This window comes from Rousettus aegyptiacus, unplaced genomic scaffold, assembly GCF_014176215.1.
Source record: "Rousettus aegyptiacus isolate mRouAeg1 unplaced genomic scaffold, mRouAeg1.p scaffold_m13_p_6, whole genome shotgun sequence".
NCBI lineage: Eukaryota > Metazoa > Chordata > Mammalia > Chiroptera > Pteropodidae > Rousettus > Rousettus aegyptiacus.
In genome coordinates this window covers 102,449,661-102,468,182 of record NW_023416309.1, presented here as the reverse complement: position 1 = coordinate 102,468,182, position 18,522 = coordinate 102,449,661, and the positions used below count along the sequence as shown (strand labels likewise).

Sequence of the window (18,522 nt, the reverse complement as noted above, 5' to 3'; positions counted from 1 at the left end):
GGCTACAGTTGTCTCCACTTTCTCTTGCTTTGGGTTGAAAAGGAGGAAAGAGGAAGGGGAACATCCTGTGAGTGACATTAGGGCTTCTCCTCCCGCCACCCCTACCCCTCTGCTCCAGCCAGCTTCAGGCCATCCGATCCAATGGGTCACCCTCCTCATCCAGCATTCCCTTCTTCCAGGATCCAGCTGTTGAATTCCAACTTCCTTGTAAAAGAAGCTTAATAATATCATGACAGCGACCAAGGGAAGGAGGATATGGCAAATGAGAAGGGAGGAGGCCACATCACACTTGAGCAGCCAGCTCAGCCCAGAGGGGTGGAGGACCTGAGGGGATGGGGGTGGGGAACAACTCAACCCTCCTCTTCCCCACCCCAGCTCCCAGCCCCAGGGAATATTTCATTTGCTAAATGAAATCAATGTGGCCCAGATGTTGGGCAGCTGCCTCTGGAAGCAGTTCCCGTGCTGAACTGCACACAGGCCAAATCAGTGTGTTGAGCTGGCCTCTGCCTCTGGCAGCCCTCTTATGGAGGCATAAACATAGCCTCCCTTCCCCTACCCTGCCCCCACCCGCCTGTCAGGGAGGTTGCCTTTTTAGGAAACTCAGCAGACCGGGAAGAGAAACAGACAGAGAGAATGAGGGCCTGGGTTGGAGCAGTCATAAAACCGCAGAGGGCAGAACATGCATGACAGAGAGGGTACCTCAGGTGGCTGAGACGCAGTCAGACCAGGAGTTCAGGTAACCACCTGCAGCGGCCAGGCCAATGACTCAGCCTCAGACTCTGTAATCACTGGAATCTCTCCAGCCACACTCACCACCCTCCCAACCCCAGCCAGGTCTTGCCAGCTCCAGATTCCCGACCCGGCCACAAACATAGCCATTCCCTCAGACACACTCATTCCCTAGGGCCCCAGACACAACAAACCCTCTGCCTAGACACAGCTAACCCTTTCTTGTCATCCTCTCGTCCTCACCGAATTGGCCCAGCTCCTTCCCTCATTGACACCTAGGAGAGGGAAGGAAAGAAGAAAAGAAGAGGAAGAGAGAAAAAGGTATAGATAGCTACAGGGCCCAATCATCAGAGAGAAAAGGAGAAGAGAAAAGGTCTGACCAAACAGGCCCCCACACGAGGGCAAGACTCCTCTCTTACTTGCCTTTAAAAAATTCTGAGGTACAGCATCCTTTGTGTACCAGTAACCCTCTCCCACCTCTCCTTTTGAGACCTGAGACCCTGCTTCCCTGGGGTGCTCCACCCCAACAAGAAGTAAGCAAGGAGTGGTAAAGGTTGTCAATGGCTACAGCGAGGCCAGGAGGACCAAGGTAATTGGCCAGAGCCACAGGCCACACTGTAGACCCTGGGGGAAACTCCTAGGAACAGCCCCATAACGGCTCACGTCGGCATCTACCAGTGGAAAGGCTTCGCCCTTGTTTTACTCAGAAGGGACAGGCGCTTGTGTATTTAGGAGAGAGGAGTTATCCCATGGGTCTGTTCCTGCACAAAAGCGACCAAGCCTGGGGAAGGAGTTAGGTTAGGTTCCTTACCTCATCTGAGCACCAGGCACACATGGGACTCACGGCCAGGCACTGCTGGCAGGAGCTCACCCCGCGTGTGGTACAGATGTTGGGCCCTGGAACAGAGCAACAGAGGCATTAATTAGCCCTGATCTGACTTGATGAAGTAACTGGTCTGCCTATCCTTCCCAACTCTCCCTATGGCCCACCTGGGTTCACGGCTCTCAGCTGTGGGATGCACACAAACACACCTTACCTAACTGGATTACAGACGTTTACCAAACACAGGCCCTGGGATAAGGAAGAAGGAGAATAGGAAAGGTTGAGGGCAACTCATCACTACCCTCCATTGATGACGCCACAGTGATGGCAAGTGAGAGAGCAAAGCTGAGCCGTGGACCCAAAGTGTCAGCGCAGAACCGTTGAAAAGGCTTTAATTAACTGGTTTGCCACCTACATTGTGCACACGAAATCCTGAGGTCCAGAGGAATGGCAACGTGTCCTCTCTCCAATTATTCTGGTGATATAGTCACAGCCACTACACAGGGGATCTAAGGCCCCGATGTTCAAACAGTAACATGCAGGATAAATATTAGAAGGGGTAGGGGACATGGCCATGGCAGTGTCTCACTGGCCTACCAGGGAAAACCTAATTTTCTGGAATGTTCTCAAGCTTCCCACCACATATAGACTGGTCAAGGGAGAACAGCAGAAATGTTAGAAAAAGCTGACTGATAAAAGCTGGAAGAACATCGAATTTTGGAGTTGGAAGGCCTGTGCTTGAATTCTGAATGTTCTTCCTAGCCATGTCATGATCTTGAGCAACTCAATTAACCTCTATGAAATGATAATATTTATCTCACAGGATTTGTACAAGAATTTTGAGAGGCAAGGGAGAAACACTTAGTATACTACAAAGTACCACTCAAATACGAACGGTCTTCATACTGTCAAAGGACAGAGGAACAGAGACAACCAGAGGGACCAAAACAGCCCCAAGAAGCTCAGCTTGGAGTCACATCTTAGACATTTGCTTGGACAAAAGTTCCCATCCTTCACGTATCCCCTAGCTCAGCCGTCCTGGCCTCAGCCAGGTACACCCTGGAATGTCCCCCAGGGAGGCCTTTTCCAACAGAATGAGCAGAATTAGGAAGATGCATTCCTCCCCATGACCTGGTTATCCTGACAGTTCCTTTATCCAGTTTTCTAAAGTGGCCCCTTTGCCCTCAGCTGGTAAGAGCAGCAGATATATTTGGGGAGAAATCATCCTGACAGTCGAGATGTTTTCTCAGTGTCCCCAAAACTTATTGTGCTGAGTGTCTCAGTCAGTGTGACTAAAGTCCCTCCCTTCTAACTTCTGGACAAAAACATACCCAGAAAATGTGCTTATACACACGTGCGCGTGTGTGCGCACACAGTATCAAGAAAAATTATCCAAAATTTGGAAATAGGCTAAAAGAATATTGGGTTCCCTTTCAAAACAACTCAGGATGTGGACTAGCATACCTGCCATGCTTAGGGATTTTCTGATTTTCTGATTTTCTGGTGGCGTGTACCTTTATTTGACTTCTATTGGTTACAAGATTTTACAACTTCATAAGAGTAGAGGTTAACTAGTAGAAAACCAATAACAAGGAAATGATTCTCCATGAGAACAGTGTATATGATTCTTACCCAACAGCAATGCAAATGACTACTGTCTAGTAGAAAGGTAACCCCCCAAAATTAGGGCTTATTGCCTTGTAGAACATTAACCAATTTTGAGTCTATTAGGTAACTGATTTTAGCATTCCTTTGACTGACCAACTATATATTTCCCTTCCTTGAATCCTCGTTTGAACTGACCTTAACATTAACTCAGGACCTCACTAGAGGGCATAGGGATCTAACAGAAAAGGTACACACACAATCAGTAGACTGTGGTCCTAACTGAATCACCCCCGTAATAATGTGACCTTCGGTCAGTCATTTAAACCCTCTCAGTCTCAGTTTCTTCAACTCCAATGTTCCTAACATATAATTATTTATGTATCTGCCTTAATGACTCTGCCATGCAATAAGTTTTGAGCTCTTTGAGGCTTGCCTGACCCAGCCCAGCACAGCCCTGGTCCTTGCTCAAAAGATATGCTCAATAAATACGTGTATTGGAGCAAATCGAGAGGCACTGGACTAGAGGTACTAGACAAGTTTCGTTTTGTCTTTTAAGCAACTGAGCTCATTCCTCCAAATGGCATATAGAATTCCAACATAAAACATGCAAGTGGACTGCAACAGTTCTTCAAACGCTTTGGATTTTCATTGTTCTCTTAAAAATACTAGCTTACATGTGGAATCCTTGACACACCTCCTGGCACCCCCAGGTTTCCTCAAAGCCTAATTTCAAAGGCCTTTCCCAAACCTAAAATTCTTCAAGGGGATGCCATCATAAGCCCATGAGTAACCTCTGGGGCTCCAGCCTCTGAACTGATTACAACCTTAGCGTGTGAGTTCAAGGACTGTGAGGTGGGAATTATAACAGTGGTTCCAGGACTGGCCCTAAAGCACCAAGGCCACCTCTGAGTTGGGGCAGCCCTTAGCTATGCACTGTCTATAATAGAAGAAAGGTGGCCAGTTTTCCCAGAGCTGCCAGATTCAGAATGCCTGAGTGTTTAGAATCAGCAATGCTCCCTGAAGGGGCTGCCCAACCATCTCTAAGCTCACAATTGCTCTTTCTCCAGCCAGATGTGAACACAGCCCCCATTATTGCCTTAATGGAAGAGTTCTGAGAGAGGCAGAGCCTGAACTATTTTAGGTCTCTGCCTCCCTTTTTGAAGTTTCCATGGGAACCGGCACCCAGTGGGGTAATTTGGGACATAAATGCCATTGATTTTCACTAGGGAAAGAAGACCACGAGAAGAGTTAGAAGAAAGAAGAGGACAGTGGAGGGCGTGAGCACCATCCAATTATTTTTGAAAACTTTTCCTAGTCTATATATTTATCCATCCATTCATTCTGAAATTAGTGTTTCCCTATGAGTCCTTGACTTGCAGCCACAATAGAAGGCCTTGCCAGATGTGAAATAAACAACGGCCAGCCCCTTCCCTGTGGATGGGCGGTCCCTGACCCCAGAGCGTGAGGAGCTGCGGGGATTTGTTCTTTAGGAAGTCATGCCTGGAGAGTGATGCTTCCCCAGTTCCCCTTACCACCTCTTTCCAATGAATCAGAGGTTGACTTCGTGAGAACCAATGACCCCCACCCCATGATACCCCCTACCAAGACCTGCCACCAAGGGAAGATTCCCTGGAATGCGGTGGCTGAAAGTGACTGATTCATCAGAAGTCTCTGAGCTTGGGCCATGCTGAATCAATAAGCTGCTGCTCCAAGGCCACCCCTCCCTCTTGAACATGTGAAAGGAGTTTGGGCCTGTTTCCAGTCATTCATGGGCCAATGTTCCTATTCAGCCTCAAGGGCCCAGATTCAGAGCTGCTAGAGAAGTGGGGGTCTTTTTTTTCAATGACAAAGTGGAACTACCACCCTTTTCCTCTGATAGTTTAGCCAGAGCACTGGCTCTGGTCCTCGCAGGGCGATGATGAGGGTAATCCCTGTCCAACTCTGAGCAGGAGGGCTGGCAAACAGAACTCAACAAACGCTGCTGCTACAGTTGCTATTGTTTTTGTTGTTGCTGTTTTATCCTGAGTCCCAAGGCAGGTGAAGGGTTTTACTTTCTTTTTTTTCCCCTAAAGACACCATACATACAGCTGAGTATGTCCTGAACACAGGGAGCCAGAAAACATCAGAAAGCATAGAGGGAAATGATCAATTGTCAGATCTGGCATCTAAATGGAGTTCGGAATATTTAGTGTTCAAAAAACCAATCTAAGAGGGACAGCCAAGAAGAGAAGGCCAGTTAGAAAGGATAGACGAGACCAGCCAAGGAGGTTGCCTGGAAAGAAGAAGTAGAAGGCTGTGGTTTGACACCTCAGCCAGATTCACAGAACCAGAAACGAGACAAAGGGTTAAGCGGGGAAATGGAGAAAAAAGGGAAACAAGGAAGGGAGTTAGAACCAGTGGAAGTCATAATGCGTCAATGAGAGCTATTTTGAGGACATGCTGTCCAGTGAGACAGGATGTCAAAATGCAGAAATGGGCCACCCTAGTGAGGCCAGGGGACTTCAGGGAAGGGCAAAGTCAGAGGGAGAGATGTTTAGTGAAAAGGGAGAATAATCTCTCTTACTGTCTGCCAGAGAGGAGTTCTGGCCTGGGTTCTCAGCCCTGCCACTGACCTTTGGCTGATTACTGATTAGGTCCATGGGGACACAGGGTGACTCAGGCAGTGCCTGATCTTCCATCACAGTCACCTGGTTGGGTGAGTCATCCAAAAACAAAACATCTCATGCTAACTGCCCTGTGGATGCACAAGTAGTTTCTCTAGAGCACATTGCTAAAAAAGATCACTTTATTTTTGTTTCTTCGCTACACGTGGCAGCAGCTTAGTAACACAAGGAAGGGGAAGGAGACAGAAAGGTGGAGTTCAAGATAATATATACCTCTGCTCTGAGCAGAAAGCTCCAGAAAGCATCAACCAAAGCAATAGGAAATTCAAACTACCATATAGAACACATCCTGATTTTAGAGATTTTTAAATGTCTTTTTTAAGTGTATCAAAGCCAATTAAATATGGTATTTAACATCAGAAGGTATTTGCATATCATTTGCCTCCACCAATATTAAAATGTGTTATGGGTTGAATTGTGGCCCCCCCAAAAAAAAGATATGTTGAAGTCCTAACCCCATGTACCTATGATTGTGGCCTTATTTGGAAATAGGGTCCTTGCTAATGTAAAAAGATGAGGTCACTAGGTTGGGCCCTAACCCAATATGACTGGTGTCCTTAAAAGAGGAAAACACTCCATGAAGATTGAGACACACAGGGAGAATGCCACGCGATGACAAAAGCAGAAATTGTGGTGATGTAACTGGAAGGGAGGGACCACCAAGGACTTCCAGCCACCACCAGAAGAGAGGAAGATGCAAGGAAGGATTCTCTCCAGAGTCTCGAAGGGAGCATGGCCCTGCTGACACCTTGGTTTCCGATTTCTAGCCTCCAGAGAGAATGAATTTCTGTTATTTTAAGCCGCCCAGTTATGGTAGCCCTAAGGACCCAATACAAAGCAGATTTGCATTTCCATAGCATTTCTGACAAGATTTCAAGGAGCACTGCCCTGAAACATTCTGTATGATTGAGAACAGCCAGCCGGGAATGAACACTTTGCTATGGTTAATCCACCTATGGACAATGGAAAAGTGGTTACTTTAGTTTCACGCTTTTCTACTAATACATATGAATGGCGTCAGCATTCATTCATTCATTCATTCATTCACTCAACAAATTGCCATTGAGCACCTAACTGTGCCCAACACTCTCCTAGGCACTGAAGACACATTGGTGCACTAAACAAACCCCCTCCACTTGCTGGAGCTCAAGTTTTAGTGAGGAAGATGAAAACAAAAACGGACACAACGAAACAGCACAATTTCAAACAATGGCAAACGCTTTGGAAGATAAAGCAGGATAAAGGAATCGTGTCAATGAGGGGGTAGTCAGGTGGTCAGGAAAGGCCTCTCCTAGCTGACATCTCAAAACGATATACAGAAGGGAGTCATGGGAAGATCCATGGGATGAGCATTCCAAAAGAAAAACAAAAAAGAAAGAAAAAAAAACGATGACAAGAGCTAAATGGAGTTCGCTCTCTTAAAGAAATAGCAGGAAGAGAGAAGGAGGAGAAGAGGGGCAGAGGGGTGGCTGGGGAAGCAGCCGGAGGACATAACACTAAGAAAGTGCAGCCACGGCAGGGAGTGCGGCTTTCGTTCTCCATGTGGTGGAAGCCGCTGGAGGAATTTGAGTAGAAAAAGATCATTCTGGCTGCTGAGAAGAAGGAAGATAGTAGGGGAGCAAGACCAGAAAGAGACCAATTAGGAAGTTATTACAATAATTCAGGCAGCAGATGCCAGGGGTTTGGGTTTGGATGATAGTGGTGTTCGTAGCGGTCAGACCCTAGATATAGTCCCAGAACGTGGGAGATGATGGAAAGATAAGAAGGATTTTTCCCCAAGCAACTAAATCCCCTTGGACAAAACTCAAATATTCTAACCACTGGTTACACCCTTTCCCTGACCCTTCAGCTGGTAGACCCTGCCCTTGTAAGTGAAGCCAGGTCAAGTCTGGTAATTGCCTCCAACTGAATTAATTAGGTAGCCATGTGCTGAACACTCCACAAAGCCCACCTTCAGATAGAGTCCTGTCTTCTGTATGGTTGTGATCTACAATTAACACCCAGCCCCTGAGAAGCACTGTAAGAGCAGGGTAGTAAAACAATGAGCACTATTATCATGTTAACGGAAGGCCAGGTAGGGAAAGCATGCCGACTAGCAGGAAGGACAAGTCAAAGCCGCTTTTAAAAAAATAAATAAATAAAGCCACTTTTTCCATTCCACTGGCTGTGTGAACTCAGGTACATGCCTTCAATTCTCTGGTGCTCCCTCCAGGTCCCATCCTTATTCAAGAACTTATCATTGTTCCCTAGTATTTAACAGGTCTAATCCACCTGTAGCTGATGACTAGTGACCCCATGCAGCTGCTCCCTTCCCCCCATGCTCCCAAGTACGGGTCGGGTCGAGTACTTAGCTCATCAGTTGTTAGGATTAAATGAGATGACATTTGTGAAAGAACCATCTACAGTGGACACTTAATAGGTGTTGGTTTCTCTTCTCCTTACCTTCACACTAAGCACTTCCTGCACCAGAAATGCACATCCTCCTCCCCTCCATCCCAGGGTCAGACAAGAGGGAGATCCCTTTGTCTCTAACAGGATAGAGTGAAGAAATCACTGGTCAGGACAGTGATTTCTAGCCCCCAGGGCTAGACTCCACCAATGCCACTAAACTAGTTGTGTCAACTTGGATAAGTCACTTCACCTCTCAGGGCCTCCCTTTGTGCTCCTCTGCAAAACAATGTTGTTGTATTAGATGATCTTCAAGGTGCTCCCAGCTCTGAAAGTATATATTCTAACTAGAAAACCCCAAAAGGATGACCAACATTCTAGGAAGCCTAGCATCCCTGGGTCCAAGACCCCTCAAACAAGGCATAAGAGTCCATTTCTTCCTAAAGGCCTGACTGATACTTGATTCAAATGCTGCACCTGAAGGTCTGGAAAATGTTATCAGCACAGGCCCCACCTCCCATCTGATTCATTCGGTCCAGAGAAGAGGCAAGCCTGTACCAAGCTCTGTGTGAGGCCCAGCCCAGCAACGCCTCGTTGGTGACTCCCTTGGCAACCAGCTGTCCAGTTCGGCTACTTTTCCTCCTCCAGCTCATGTCTGGTGGGTATGGACAGTGGGCAGCAGCAGTCACCAGTCCTCGCTGCCATCCTGCCTTGCTAGGAAGGCAAATTGGTCCCATCATTTTGGAGGACAATTTGGCAAAATCTATTAAAACTTAAATTTAAAATATTTACGTCCTTTGACCCAGCAGCTTTAGTTCAAGAAATTCTGCCTGGAGAAACATACAAAGAGGTATAATGGTGAACAAGGAGATCTCCCCTGCAGCTTCATCTATGGCAGCAGATAATTTGGAAAGATCCCAATGTCCGCTGACAGGAAACTGGTTAAGAAAATTCAAGTATATCCATATAATAGTATGCCTTGTGGCTAGAATTATAGCTCTAGTAATGAATAAATAATGGAAGGCCACAAACTGACATACAAATATGCCTAGGGTACATTAAGTGACAACGATCCTATTGTAGATGGTCCTGCTTAAGAAATATCAATAATGATAAATAATGATATGTGGTGACATATACACAGGGGAAAAAAAACCTCAGGAATAACTGTCAATGGTGGTTACATTTAAGGACAAGATCACAAGAAAATGTCCTTTCTACATTATTCTATGTCTGCATGGCGTGTGTGTGTGTGTGTGTGTGTGTGTGTGTGTGTGTGTGTTTTAAACAAACTGAATTACTTTTATAAGCTAAAAGAAAAGTTCAAGCTAATTTTAAGCATCCTCTCCTCTCTTTCTCCTTCCTGTTCTACATTTCATTCATTTAAATGTAGGCTCCCTGGAGAATGCCAGGCTTTCTACAAACGAGAGCATCTTCGGCATCAAAATCCCGTGGCCTCTTGGAATCCCTCATCTCAAGAATGAACTTCGTCCAGCCCATTCCCACAGCCCTCAGGAACCACCCAGGAGACAGCATGGTCTGTTCTCAACATGTAGAAGTCCCAGAATGAACATATCACATTCCCCTCCACCCGTGAGGAGTTGGTCGAACCCGCCCCTGACAGATGGCTCTGGCGAAGGCTTAATCTGAAGCAGTTTATTGTGTGTGGCAACTAAAGTAGGGGATTAGAATCATCAGTGGATCTCATAGACCCTGGATTTCTACCCAAGAATCCCCTTAGCAAAGAGATTTAGGGTTCACCACATGGACTTTCAAAGTGGCTACAGAATGTGCCTTTTGCTAAACTTTAGGAGCTCTCTTCTAGGGTGACGTTTTTCCAGCGTGTTTTTAACTACGGACCTCCCTTATTTTCCCCAAAACAAATCCTTACATGGAATTACAGATTATTGATCAGTTAAAGGAAAACCGCCAGTTGACAGTGGGGCAGGGCAGGAGCAAACTGAAGTCTCTCCCTTTATCTCCTTCACCCACTGTGCAGCCCCTGAGACACCAAGAAACTAAGACCCAGAGGTAAGATGACTTGTTCAAAGTCATTGATGAAACAGCCTGCAGAGCCATAAGTCGAATATATGTTTCTCAGTACCAGACCCACAGTTTTTTTCACACTGAGGGGTATTTTTTTCCTACAGGAAAGGAAGTGGCTTTTGTAAGCTGAAAAAAGGTAACATGAGTTTAAGTAAAGGAATACACACATATGTGAGAATTATTATATGTCTAAGAAGAAAAGATCTGAAAAGCACACACCATCTGATCTATAGTGGACATGATGGGGGAACAGAATTAGAAGGGAACCAGTCCCTTTACTCTCTAATGTTTGACTTTCTTATAATGAGCGCATATCACCTCTTTCTCTTCTTAACTGTTTCAATGTCTTTCTTTACTGCTTTCAGGATAACTGTCTCAATGAAGTAGCCTCAGATAACCTCTGAGCATTCCGATACATGCAACAATACGAATGGATCTCACACACACTCTACTAAGTGAAAGGAGCCAGACTTGAAAGGCTACATATTGTATGATGTCATTTATATGATATTCTGTAAATGGTAGAACTAAAGAGACAGGAAATAGAGCAGTAGTTGCCAAGAACTAAAGATTAGGAAAGAGAACTGATGACAAAGGAGCTCAAGGGAAATGTTTAGGGTGATGGAGATATTCCATATCTTGATTGTGGTGATGGTTACCTGAATGTACGCATTTGTCAAAATTCATAGAATTGTATGTACCCCTAAAAAGAATGAATTTCACTATATGTAAATTATACCACAATAAACTTAACCTTTAAAAAAGAGTGTTCCTATATTTACTGTATGTATGGAAAGGCAGATTTTATCAATATTTTGCTGGAGAGTTTCACATTTTTAAAAAACCAGCAGTTTACACAAGAATAGGCAGTATCATTTCCCTGCTTGCACCTGCATTTCCATCTATGACCTGAGCTCTATCAGGCACAATGGTCTTCCCGCTCAGAAAGGGTCAGAGTTCAGAAGGGAGAAGGGGCGATGATGAGCGGAAGTAGCAGGCCGGCTCTGGGCAGCAGAGGGAGTTGGGACAAACCAAGTGGTTTCTCCTCGAAGCTGCTCAGTCATTACCCCAGTTAATTATCTGTCTGCTGATTCATGGGTTGTGGTTCCTGTGGGTATGCTTTCTCGCTATTCCTGCCAGCGAGGGCAGAAGGATTCTTCGGGTTGGGAGGGAATGATAACCAGAGATCCCAAGTGGGGTGGGGAGTTGCAGAGAAGGAATTTCTATTGGGAAATTCCAGAGTCTTAACCAGACTCCCCCTCCTTGCTGTTGCCTCCTTGCCCCATCTTCTGCTGTCCCCCCAGGACACCTCTGCCATTCACAGGCATAATTTTGAGGAGGGGATAAAGGAGAATGATGCCCTACTGCGTGTCACCTCCAGGAGGGAGGAAGAAAAAGGAGGCCCTTCACGGAGGGTCCTCTGAGTTTCCAGCACCCTCAGATCAGAGGTCTAAATGGTGCAATAGTGCAGAGATCTAAATGCCTCCAAAATTTATGGCCTCGGCTATATTCTAGTATCCTCCAGAATGCCCAGGGAGAGCACTTGAGAATCTTCTGTGAATGAATGCTGATATTCAAATATTGAGTTCCTTAAAGTGAGGCATACCACCTCTAGATGCCTTTTCACAGCATTCCGGAGGTGTTTATTTTGCTGTCTGTTCCAGACACTGGGCACAGAGTGTTGACCAAAAAGATAAGCGCCTCTCCTCATGGAACCTGAAATCTTGAGGATGTCTTTTAATTTCATCTTTTCTCAGAGATAGGATTTAAGGGTTTCTCATGGATAAAGCAAATGTATAAGCCGCTCTCTTCCTTGGCCTCTTCCGTGGACCAGAGTGGCTGAGATATGTCAATCCACCAAGGGGGAATGGGTTGAAATAAGAAGCAGCCCCTGTCACATAGATGTGGGGAAATGGACCCCCATTGGTCTCATTCTGGGAGCCTGGATTACACTCACTCATGAAGCAGTAATAGCTCTTGCCTCCAATACATGGTAAATACCATGGATAGGAATAAAAATGACAATAGTAGTTGTCACTTATTGAATACTTATTTTCTGCCTGTATTTCATGTAATTCGCATAATCATAGAAGTATTGTTTCCTCTACTTTATAGATGAGGAAACTGAAGGTCCAAGAGATTAAGTAACTTGCCCAAGGCTACATAGTTAATAAGAGGCAAAATCAAGAATTAAACTCCCATTTGACTGGCTTTAAACCATAGCTGTCCCTTTCCCCAACCAATAAGCCTTCCTCCCATGTTCCTCCAGGCCCTGAGGATTCTACATAGGGTTCAGTTATAGAGTTTCCAGGATGTAAACTCGAGAGGAGAAATTAGCACCTCAGCTCAGAGCTAATCAACATAGATGGGTGACAGCAAACAAAACTTGTTATCCATTAGGTCTTGGGTTAGAATAAAGACCTATACATGCGAAAGGCACAAAACCCCAAGTTTCTTGGCTGAAGCTAAAAAGACCACCTTTGGACATAAATTCCAGAATTCAATTCTATCCTCAAACAACCTGTTCTCCCCATACCGGACTCATCTATTCTGGGACAGTGTCTCTGTGCCACCTCCACCCAGCCTTCTCTGTGCCCCTTCAACACTGTGTGTCCCAACACGACTCTCCTACTCTCTTCCTACCACCTGCTTCTCCAGGGATCTGATGCCACCTGAAACCCAGCCACCAACACTGGTGTAGGGGATTTAAATATAATCAGATCTGCTTTGACTGGGGGCTCATTAGTCTGGAGTCTGACTCTAGAGTCCATGCTCCTAAACACTACTCTACCCTGCCTCTCTGAGGGAGGCTGGGACTAGCTCAGCACAACTCATCACCACGGCTGAAATTGCCCCAATCACTACTAATTTGTGAACCAGTCTCTTAGATTCTATGTAATGCAAACTTAAGTATGTCAGTGCAGAGGAATCCTATATGGATCATTACAACTGATCAACAAAAGGTATGCTAAGGTCGAGGGATGGAAAGAGACATCAAAATAATATATTTATTCTTCATCTTCACCAATATTGAGCCATGAACCATGTTAGGTTCTATCATATGTTATCTTACTTCTAAAACTGTAAGAAAGTATAATGATTAGACTCAGAAATCATCCAGAAATTCAGAACACTGTGGATGCAAAAAGAAAAGGAAGCAAAAAATGTTTTAAGTTCATGGAAGCTGGCCTCTCCAGAGGAGACAGCTGAGTTGCCCACCTGTATTTTTCCATTGCCTCCCATCAACTGCAGGCAGCATCTGACAAGGCTCCAACATCTCCCAGGGAAGAATGTTGGAGATTCATAGTTCTGTACCATGGTCCTCAGGCTGCTCACTACAGGCTAAACGCACCGACTGACTTGTTTGAGTTTCTATTACATGGGAAGCTTCAGCGATGACAACTTAAGACAGTCCCCTATATTGTATCTATAACTTCTCCGTCAAGATATTGCTCACAGAATGTGGTGATTATGTTTCATTGGGTGTATATTTATCTCTAAACTCTTCAAGTTTTACACATTAAATATATACAGCTTTTCCTATGCCAATCATACCTCACAAGTGATTTTTCAAAAAAGATATCGTCGCCCTCTCCTGTATTATTTCTTACACATGCTCACGCAAATACACAGAAGTCTTGAAGACAGCCATAAACTATTTCTGAATAGATGTCTTTAAAATGGACTTACGAATAAATCTTACTTTAAAAAAATACTTTCTGCAGGATCTAAATTGTCTTAAAATGAGTACCGCTCCTTTCATTAAAAGTATGTATATGCACACTTGTGCGTCCTCTGTAGGGGAACGCCCCCAGAGGACTAGGAGCCAGAGTTCTCCCTGGAAAGGTCACCAGGGCTCCGGGAGAACCAGGGGCAGCACCCCTAGGCTGTGCTGTGCTCTGCCCCACCCCAGCACCAGTGAGGTTGAACGCCAGCTGCCTTGGCCGCTGATGGCGTGCGCAGCAGCAGGAGAGACTAAGCCAGGGATCCAAGCCAGCTTTATGGACCCTTGGTGTGGCTTCCGCATACACTGAGGTATTTTGGATGCCTGGTCTGTCCCCGAAGCCAAGGCACCGCTGCTACCTGGGAACAGTGCAGGAGGCAGAGCCCTCATCCTCCTCCGAACCGCTCCCACAGGGAGCCACCAAGTTAAGAAAGGAAGAAATGAAAAGAAAAAGACAACAACAACAACAAAAACAACAACAACAAAAAACAAACAAACACGGGACAACGTGTAAATCAGGGAGAAAAAGAAATACGGAGTAACTGGCAAACCGCACGCACACACTCTCCTCCGAGAGGCTGCAGCCCCATCCCTCAGCCAACGTGCGGGAGCCGCCCCGGGAAGCGCCAGCTCGCCCTGGCTCCCGCGCCAGCCTCCCGACCGCGGCCCCGGCCACCTGTGAAGAGCGCAGCCCGGGCTGAGCCCGGGGCTCGGAGATGCTCCCGCTGCGCCTCGCGCGTCCGCGCCGCGCAGAGCAGGCGCCTAGCCCGGCTAACGGTTTCGGCGTCCCGGGGGAACCGCTCCTCGGTAGCCCCTCACCCTGCCACCCCGGGGGCCGGGAAGGTCCCCGGCTCCAGGCTCGGACAGCCCCAGCCTGGCCCCGCGTACTCCGAGCGCCGCCGCACAGGACCCACCCAACGCGTCTCCCCACGTCAAGACTGCAAACTGGGCTGCGGCGGGATGCGCGGCGCGGACGACGGGAGCGCTGCGTGCCCGCCGCCGGGAGCCTCACTCACCTCCGACGCCGCCGCCCGCCAGCGCCCCCAGCAGCAGAGCCGCGGCCCAGAGCGGCCGCGCTCGCATCTCGCCCGCCGGCCGCCGCGCTCCGCCTCGGCCGCGCCCGCCCGCCGCACAGCGAGCAGCGCAGCCCTCGGCCGCTTTTCCCGCAGCCGGAGGGGAGGGGAGGGGAGGGGACGCCGTGGGTGGGACGCAACGGGGCGGGCCACGGGCTTGCGCTTCCTCTCCTAGGGCGCTTTTCTGGAGCGGTGGGAAAACGCGCTCCTTTCCCACCGCCTAGCTCCGCGGGCGTGGCGAGGCTGGGACCCGAGCCGCACCGTGGCCACATCCTCCGCAAAGACTCTGGTCCCAATATCCGCGCCCGCGCGCTTGGCACGCTTAGAAAAGTCAGGAGTTCGTGTCCTCTCTCCTGACCTAGTCCCACCTCTTCGGAGACACCCACGCGGCTTTCTCTTTCACTTGCATTTCTAGGACACTTTTCCTCTGAGTTTCATTCATTCATACGTTCATTTAATTGTCAAATATCTGTTCAATGCCTACTCTCTGTCAGGCACTAGTTTAGTCCTTTATTATTCACTAATTTTTTCTTGGGCGAGTTTGGTTTTCAGGTAAACTGTAAGTCTCTTGAAGACAAAACCATATCTCAAGCTTGTACAAGCAGTAATGTCCATAAAGGGCCTCGCTCTACACACACTTGCCTGCATGCAGTATCTAAGTATCTAATAAACATTTCAGGACACAGTACAATAGTGCCCCTTACACAAGAGTGTGTGTGTGTGTGGGGGGGGTGCTTCCAAGACCCCAAATGGAGGCCTGAAACTGCAGATAGTACCAAACCCTATAGGTACTGGGTTGGGTTGTTTTTTTTTTTTTTTCCTGCATATACATATCTTTTCCTAAGGAAGCACGTTATGGCTTCTCCTCAGCAGATCTGAATTGCCAGGATCACTACTCTTGTACTTGGGAACCTTTATTGAGTAAAATCAGAGTTAGCTGAACACAAGCACTGTCTGTCATACTGCCACCATCTCTCTGATAACCTAGAGTGAGTGGCTGGCACCGTACAGCCTGGATATTCTGGGCAAAGGACCAAAGGGTGATTCTCATTCTTCGCAGGACAGAGCAGTGTGGGGTAAAGGGGCTACTCAAAATTGAACCCGATTTAAAACTTGTGAGTTCTTTATTTCTGGAGTTTTCCACTTAATGGTAATATCAGACTACAGTTGACAACTAGACTATGATTCAGGTAGACTATACAGTATACTAGCTAGACTACTGTATAGTGTCTTCAAACTCAAACTCACAGGCTTTGGAGCTGTAACACAGTTTCCTCAAAGGCCTCCCTGCCCCTACCCCAGCCCCAAATCCTTCCTCTGGGTCTCCTCTGGGTCATCACTGAACTAGAAACCTCAAGAAGCTCAAAGGGGGAAAACACTAGCACTGTGAGCAGGAGGCTCAGAGTGGCTGGGGCTGGTGCACCCTGCAGAATGGGTCGCTCTAAAACAAGGCCTAAGGCCTCAGAGGATCTGGAAATCTCTCCAGCTCCTGAGCTCCCCTATGGACCTTCAGGCTGCCCCCTGGGCTTGCCTAAGCCCTTTCCTGAGACACACGAGATGCCTGAAAACTGGCCCTGACTCAGCTCTCCGCTTCGTCTCCCACCCCCGCCTAAGAAGATACTTAGCATTCCCAAACACTCATGCCTGTCTGATTGATCTTCCTTCTTTTTCCACCTGGAAAATTCCACTCATCTTTCAAAACATCTCAGATGTCATCTCTTCCATGTAATTTTGTCTGATGTTCCCCCTCCTCAGACCTTTCAAACACTAGGATACACAGAAGTGTGGTCGCACACATCAGCAGAACTGTCACTAGCAATTTGCAAAGGGGCAGGGGAGGAACCAGCCCACAAAGAGTCTCTGGACTTCCTGACCTGGACTTTGAGACTCCAGCTCTATATACCTGCCCCCAGCTGGCAGAGGGCCTCTAGGCCAGAAGCCATTTCAACAGCATTGTCATTGCCCTGGAGTAAAATCTACTTCACACTGTCTGGTTACACCTCTGTCTAGATACTTACTTATTTGCTTATTACACACACACACACACACACACACACACACACACACACACACACAATCTGTCTCCCAACCACCTAGGTGTCTCCTCAACCTAGTTCAGCCGGCACCAACCACTTGGTGTGGGCACGGGCCCTGCAAACACACTGTCCAAGTCCCCAGGCTAGCCCAAGCCCTGGTGAATGTGCCAGCAAGTTCACAGCTCTGTTCCCAGCCCCAACAACCATGCAAGTGAATCCTTGCCAAATTCCCAGTCTAGGGAAGGGAAAGGGGCTAGTCCATTTACATATCCATTTACATTTAGTATGATAATTGATGGCTGCATTTATGTCTATCATCTTGTTATTTGTTCCATCTTTTTGGTTTCTCTGTTTCTTCTTTTCTGCCTTTTGGGATAATTTTTTCTTCTTCTACTGACTTTTTAGCTATACCTCTGCTTTGTGGTGCGGGTGTGTGCGCGCACCTGTATGCTTATCTAGGAACTACAGTACACATCCCAAACTTATCATACATAGTCTACCTAGAATTAGTATTACAGCATTTCATGTAACCATTTCTTACCATTAAAGGTATGAACCTTATAACAGTATAATTCCATTGACACAACCCCATCCTTTATGCTATTACTATCATATATTTTGCTTCCAAATACATAGCACCTTTTATTTTTGCTTTAAATGGTTGCCTGAAATAAATTAAATAAGTGGACAAACGGAACAACCATAACCTTTTAAATTTACCCACATATTTACCCATTCTTCCTCCCGTCATCTAGTTCTGAGTTTCCATCTGATATCATTTCCCTTCACCCTGAAGAACTTACTTTAGAAAAGCTTGTAATGAAGGTCTGCTGACAACAAATATGTTCAACTGTCTTTGTTTCACGTTCATTTTTATTTATTTATTTTAATTAATTTATTTATTTATATTTTTTTAGGTGAGGCAACCTTTGGTTGACCTCACAGATTGCAAGGACATTGTCAGCTTACAATCCCTTATTTATTTATTTATTTATTTATTTATTTATTTATTTATTTATTGCACCTATAGCACCTGCTCTTCTTAGATGGTTTCCTATCTAAGTACTAACCAGGCCCGACCCTGCTTAGCTTCCAAGATCATACGGGATTGGGCTTGTTCAGGGTGGCATGGCCATAGACTCTTTCACCCTCATTTTTAATGAGATTTCTTAGATATGATTTCTAGCTTGACAGGTTTTTCCTTTTAGTACATTAAAGATGTGATTGCATGGTTTTCTGGCCTCTACTGCTTCTCTTTTTGTTGTTACATTTCAAAACCACCTTTATTCTGTGTGAAGACCTGATACAATGCATTAAAGCAACTTAAGATAAGACATAGCTCCACTAAATCTATAGCTCAAACAAAATGTACGCTCACCCGGCCGTCACCCCCACCCCAGCCTCCATTATTTCTGATTAGAAGTCAGTGTCC

At 46.4% G+C, this 18,522-nt stretch overlaps 1 protein-coding gene and 1 pseudogene across 2 annotated transcripts in view; both read right to left on the bottom strand.

Annotated features, from left to right (window-relative positions):
* ITGB3 (integrin subunit beta 3) overlaps positions 1-15,151 on the bottom strand; it is a 46,162-nt gene extending 31,011 nt beyond the window's left edge. Inside the window, exons 1-2 of one of the 2 annotated variants that reach the window (XM_036222439.1) lie at positions 14,998-15,151; positions 1,541-1,626 (exon numbers count right to left, since the gene is read on the bottom strand). In XM_036222439.1, coding sequence (XP_036078332.1) covers positions 1,541-1,626; positions 14,998-15,064 — 153 coding nt within the window. In that variant the 5' untranslated portion in view covers positions 15,065-15,151. The remainder of the gene's footprint in view (positions 1-1,540; positions 1,627-14,997) is intronic. The other variant, XM_036222440.1, reaches the window with a different exon arrangement.
* A 2,960-nt stretch (positions 15,152-18,111) lies between these two features.
* On the bottom strand, positions 18,112-18,230 carry LOC118604641 (annotated as a pseudogene).
* Positions 18,231-18,522: the final 292 nt, after the last annotated feature.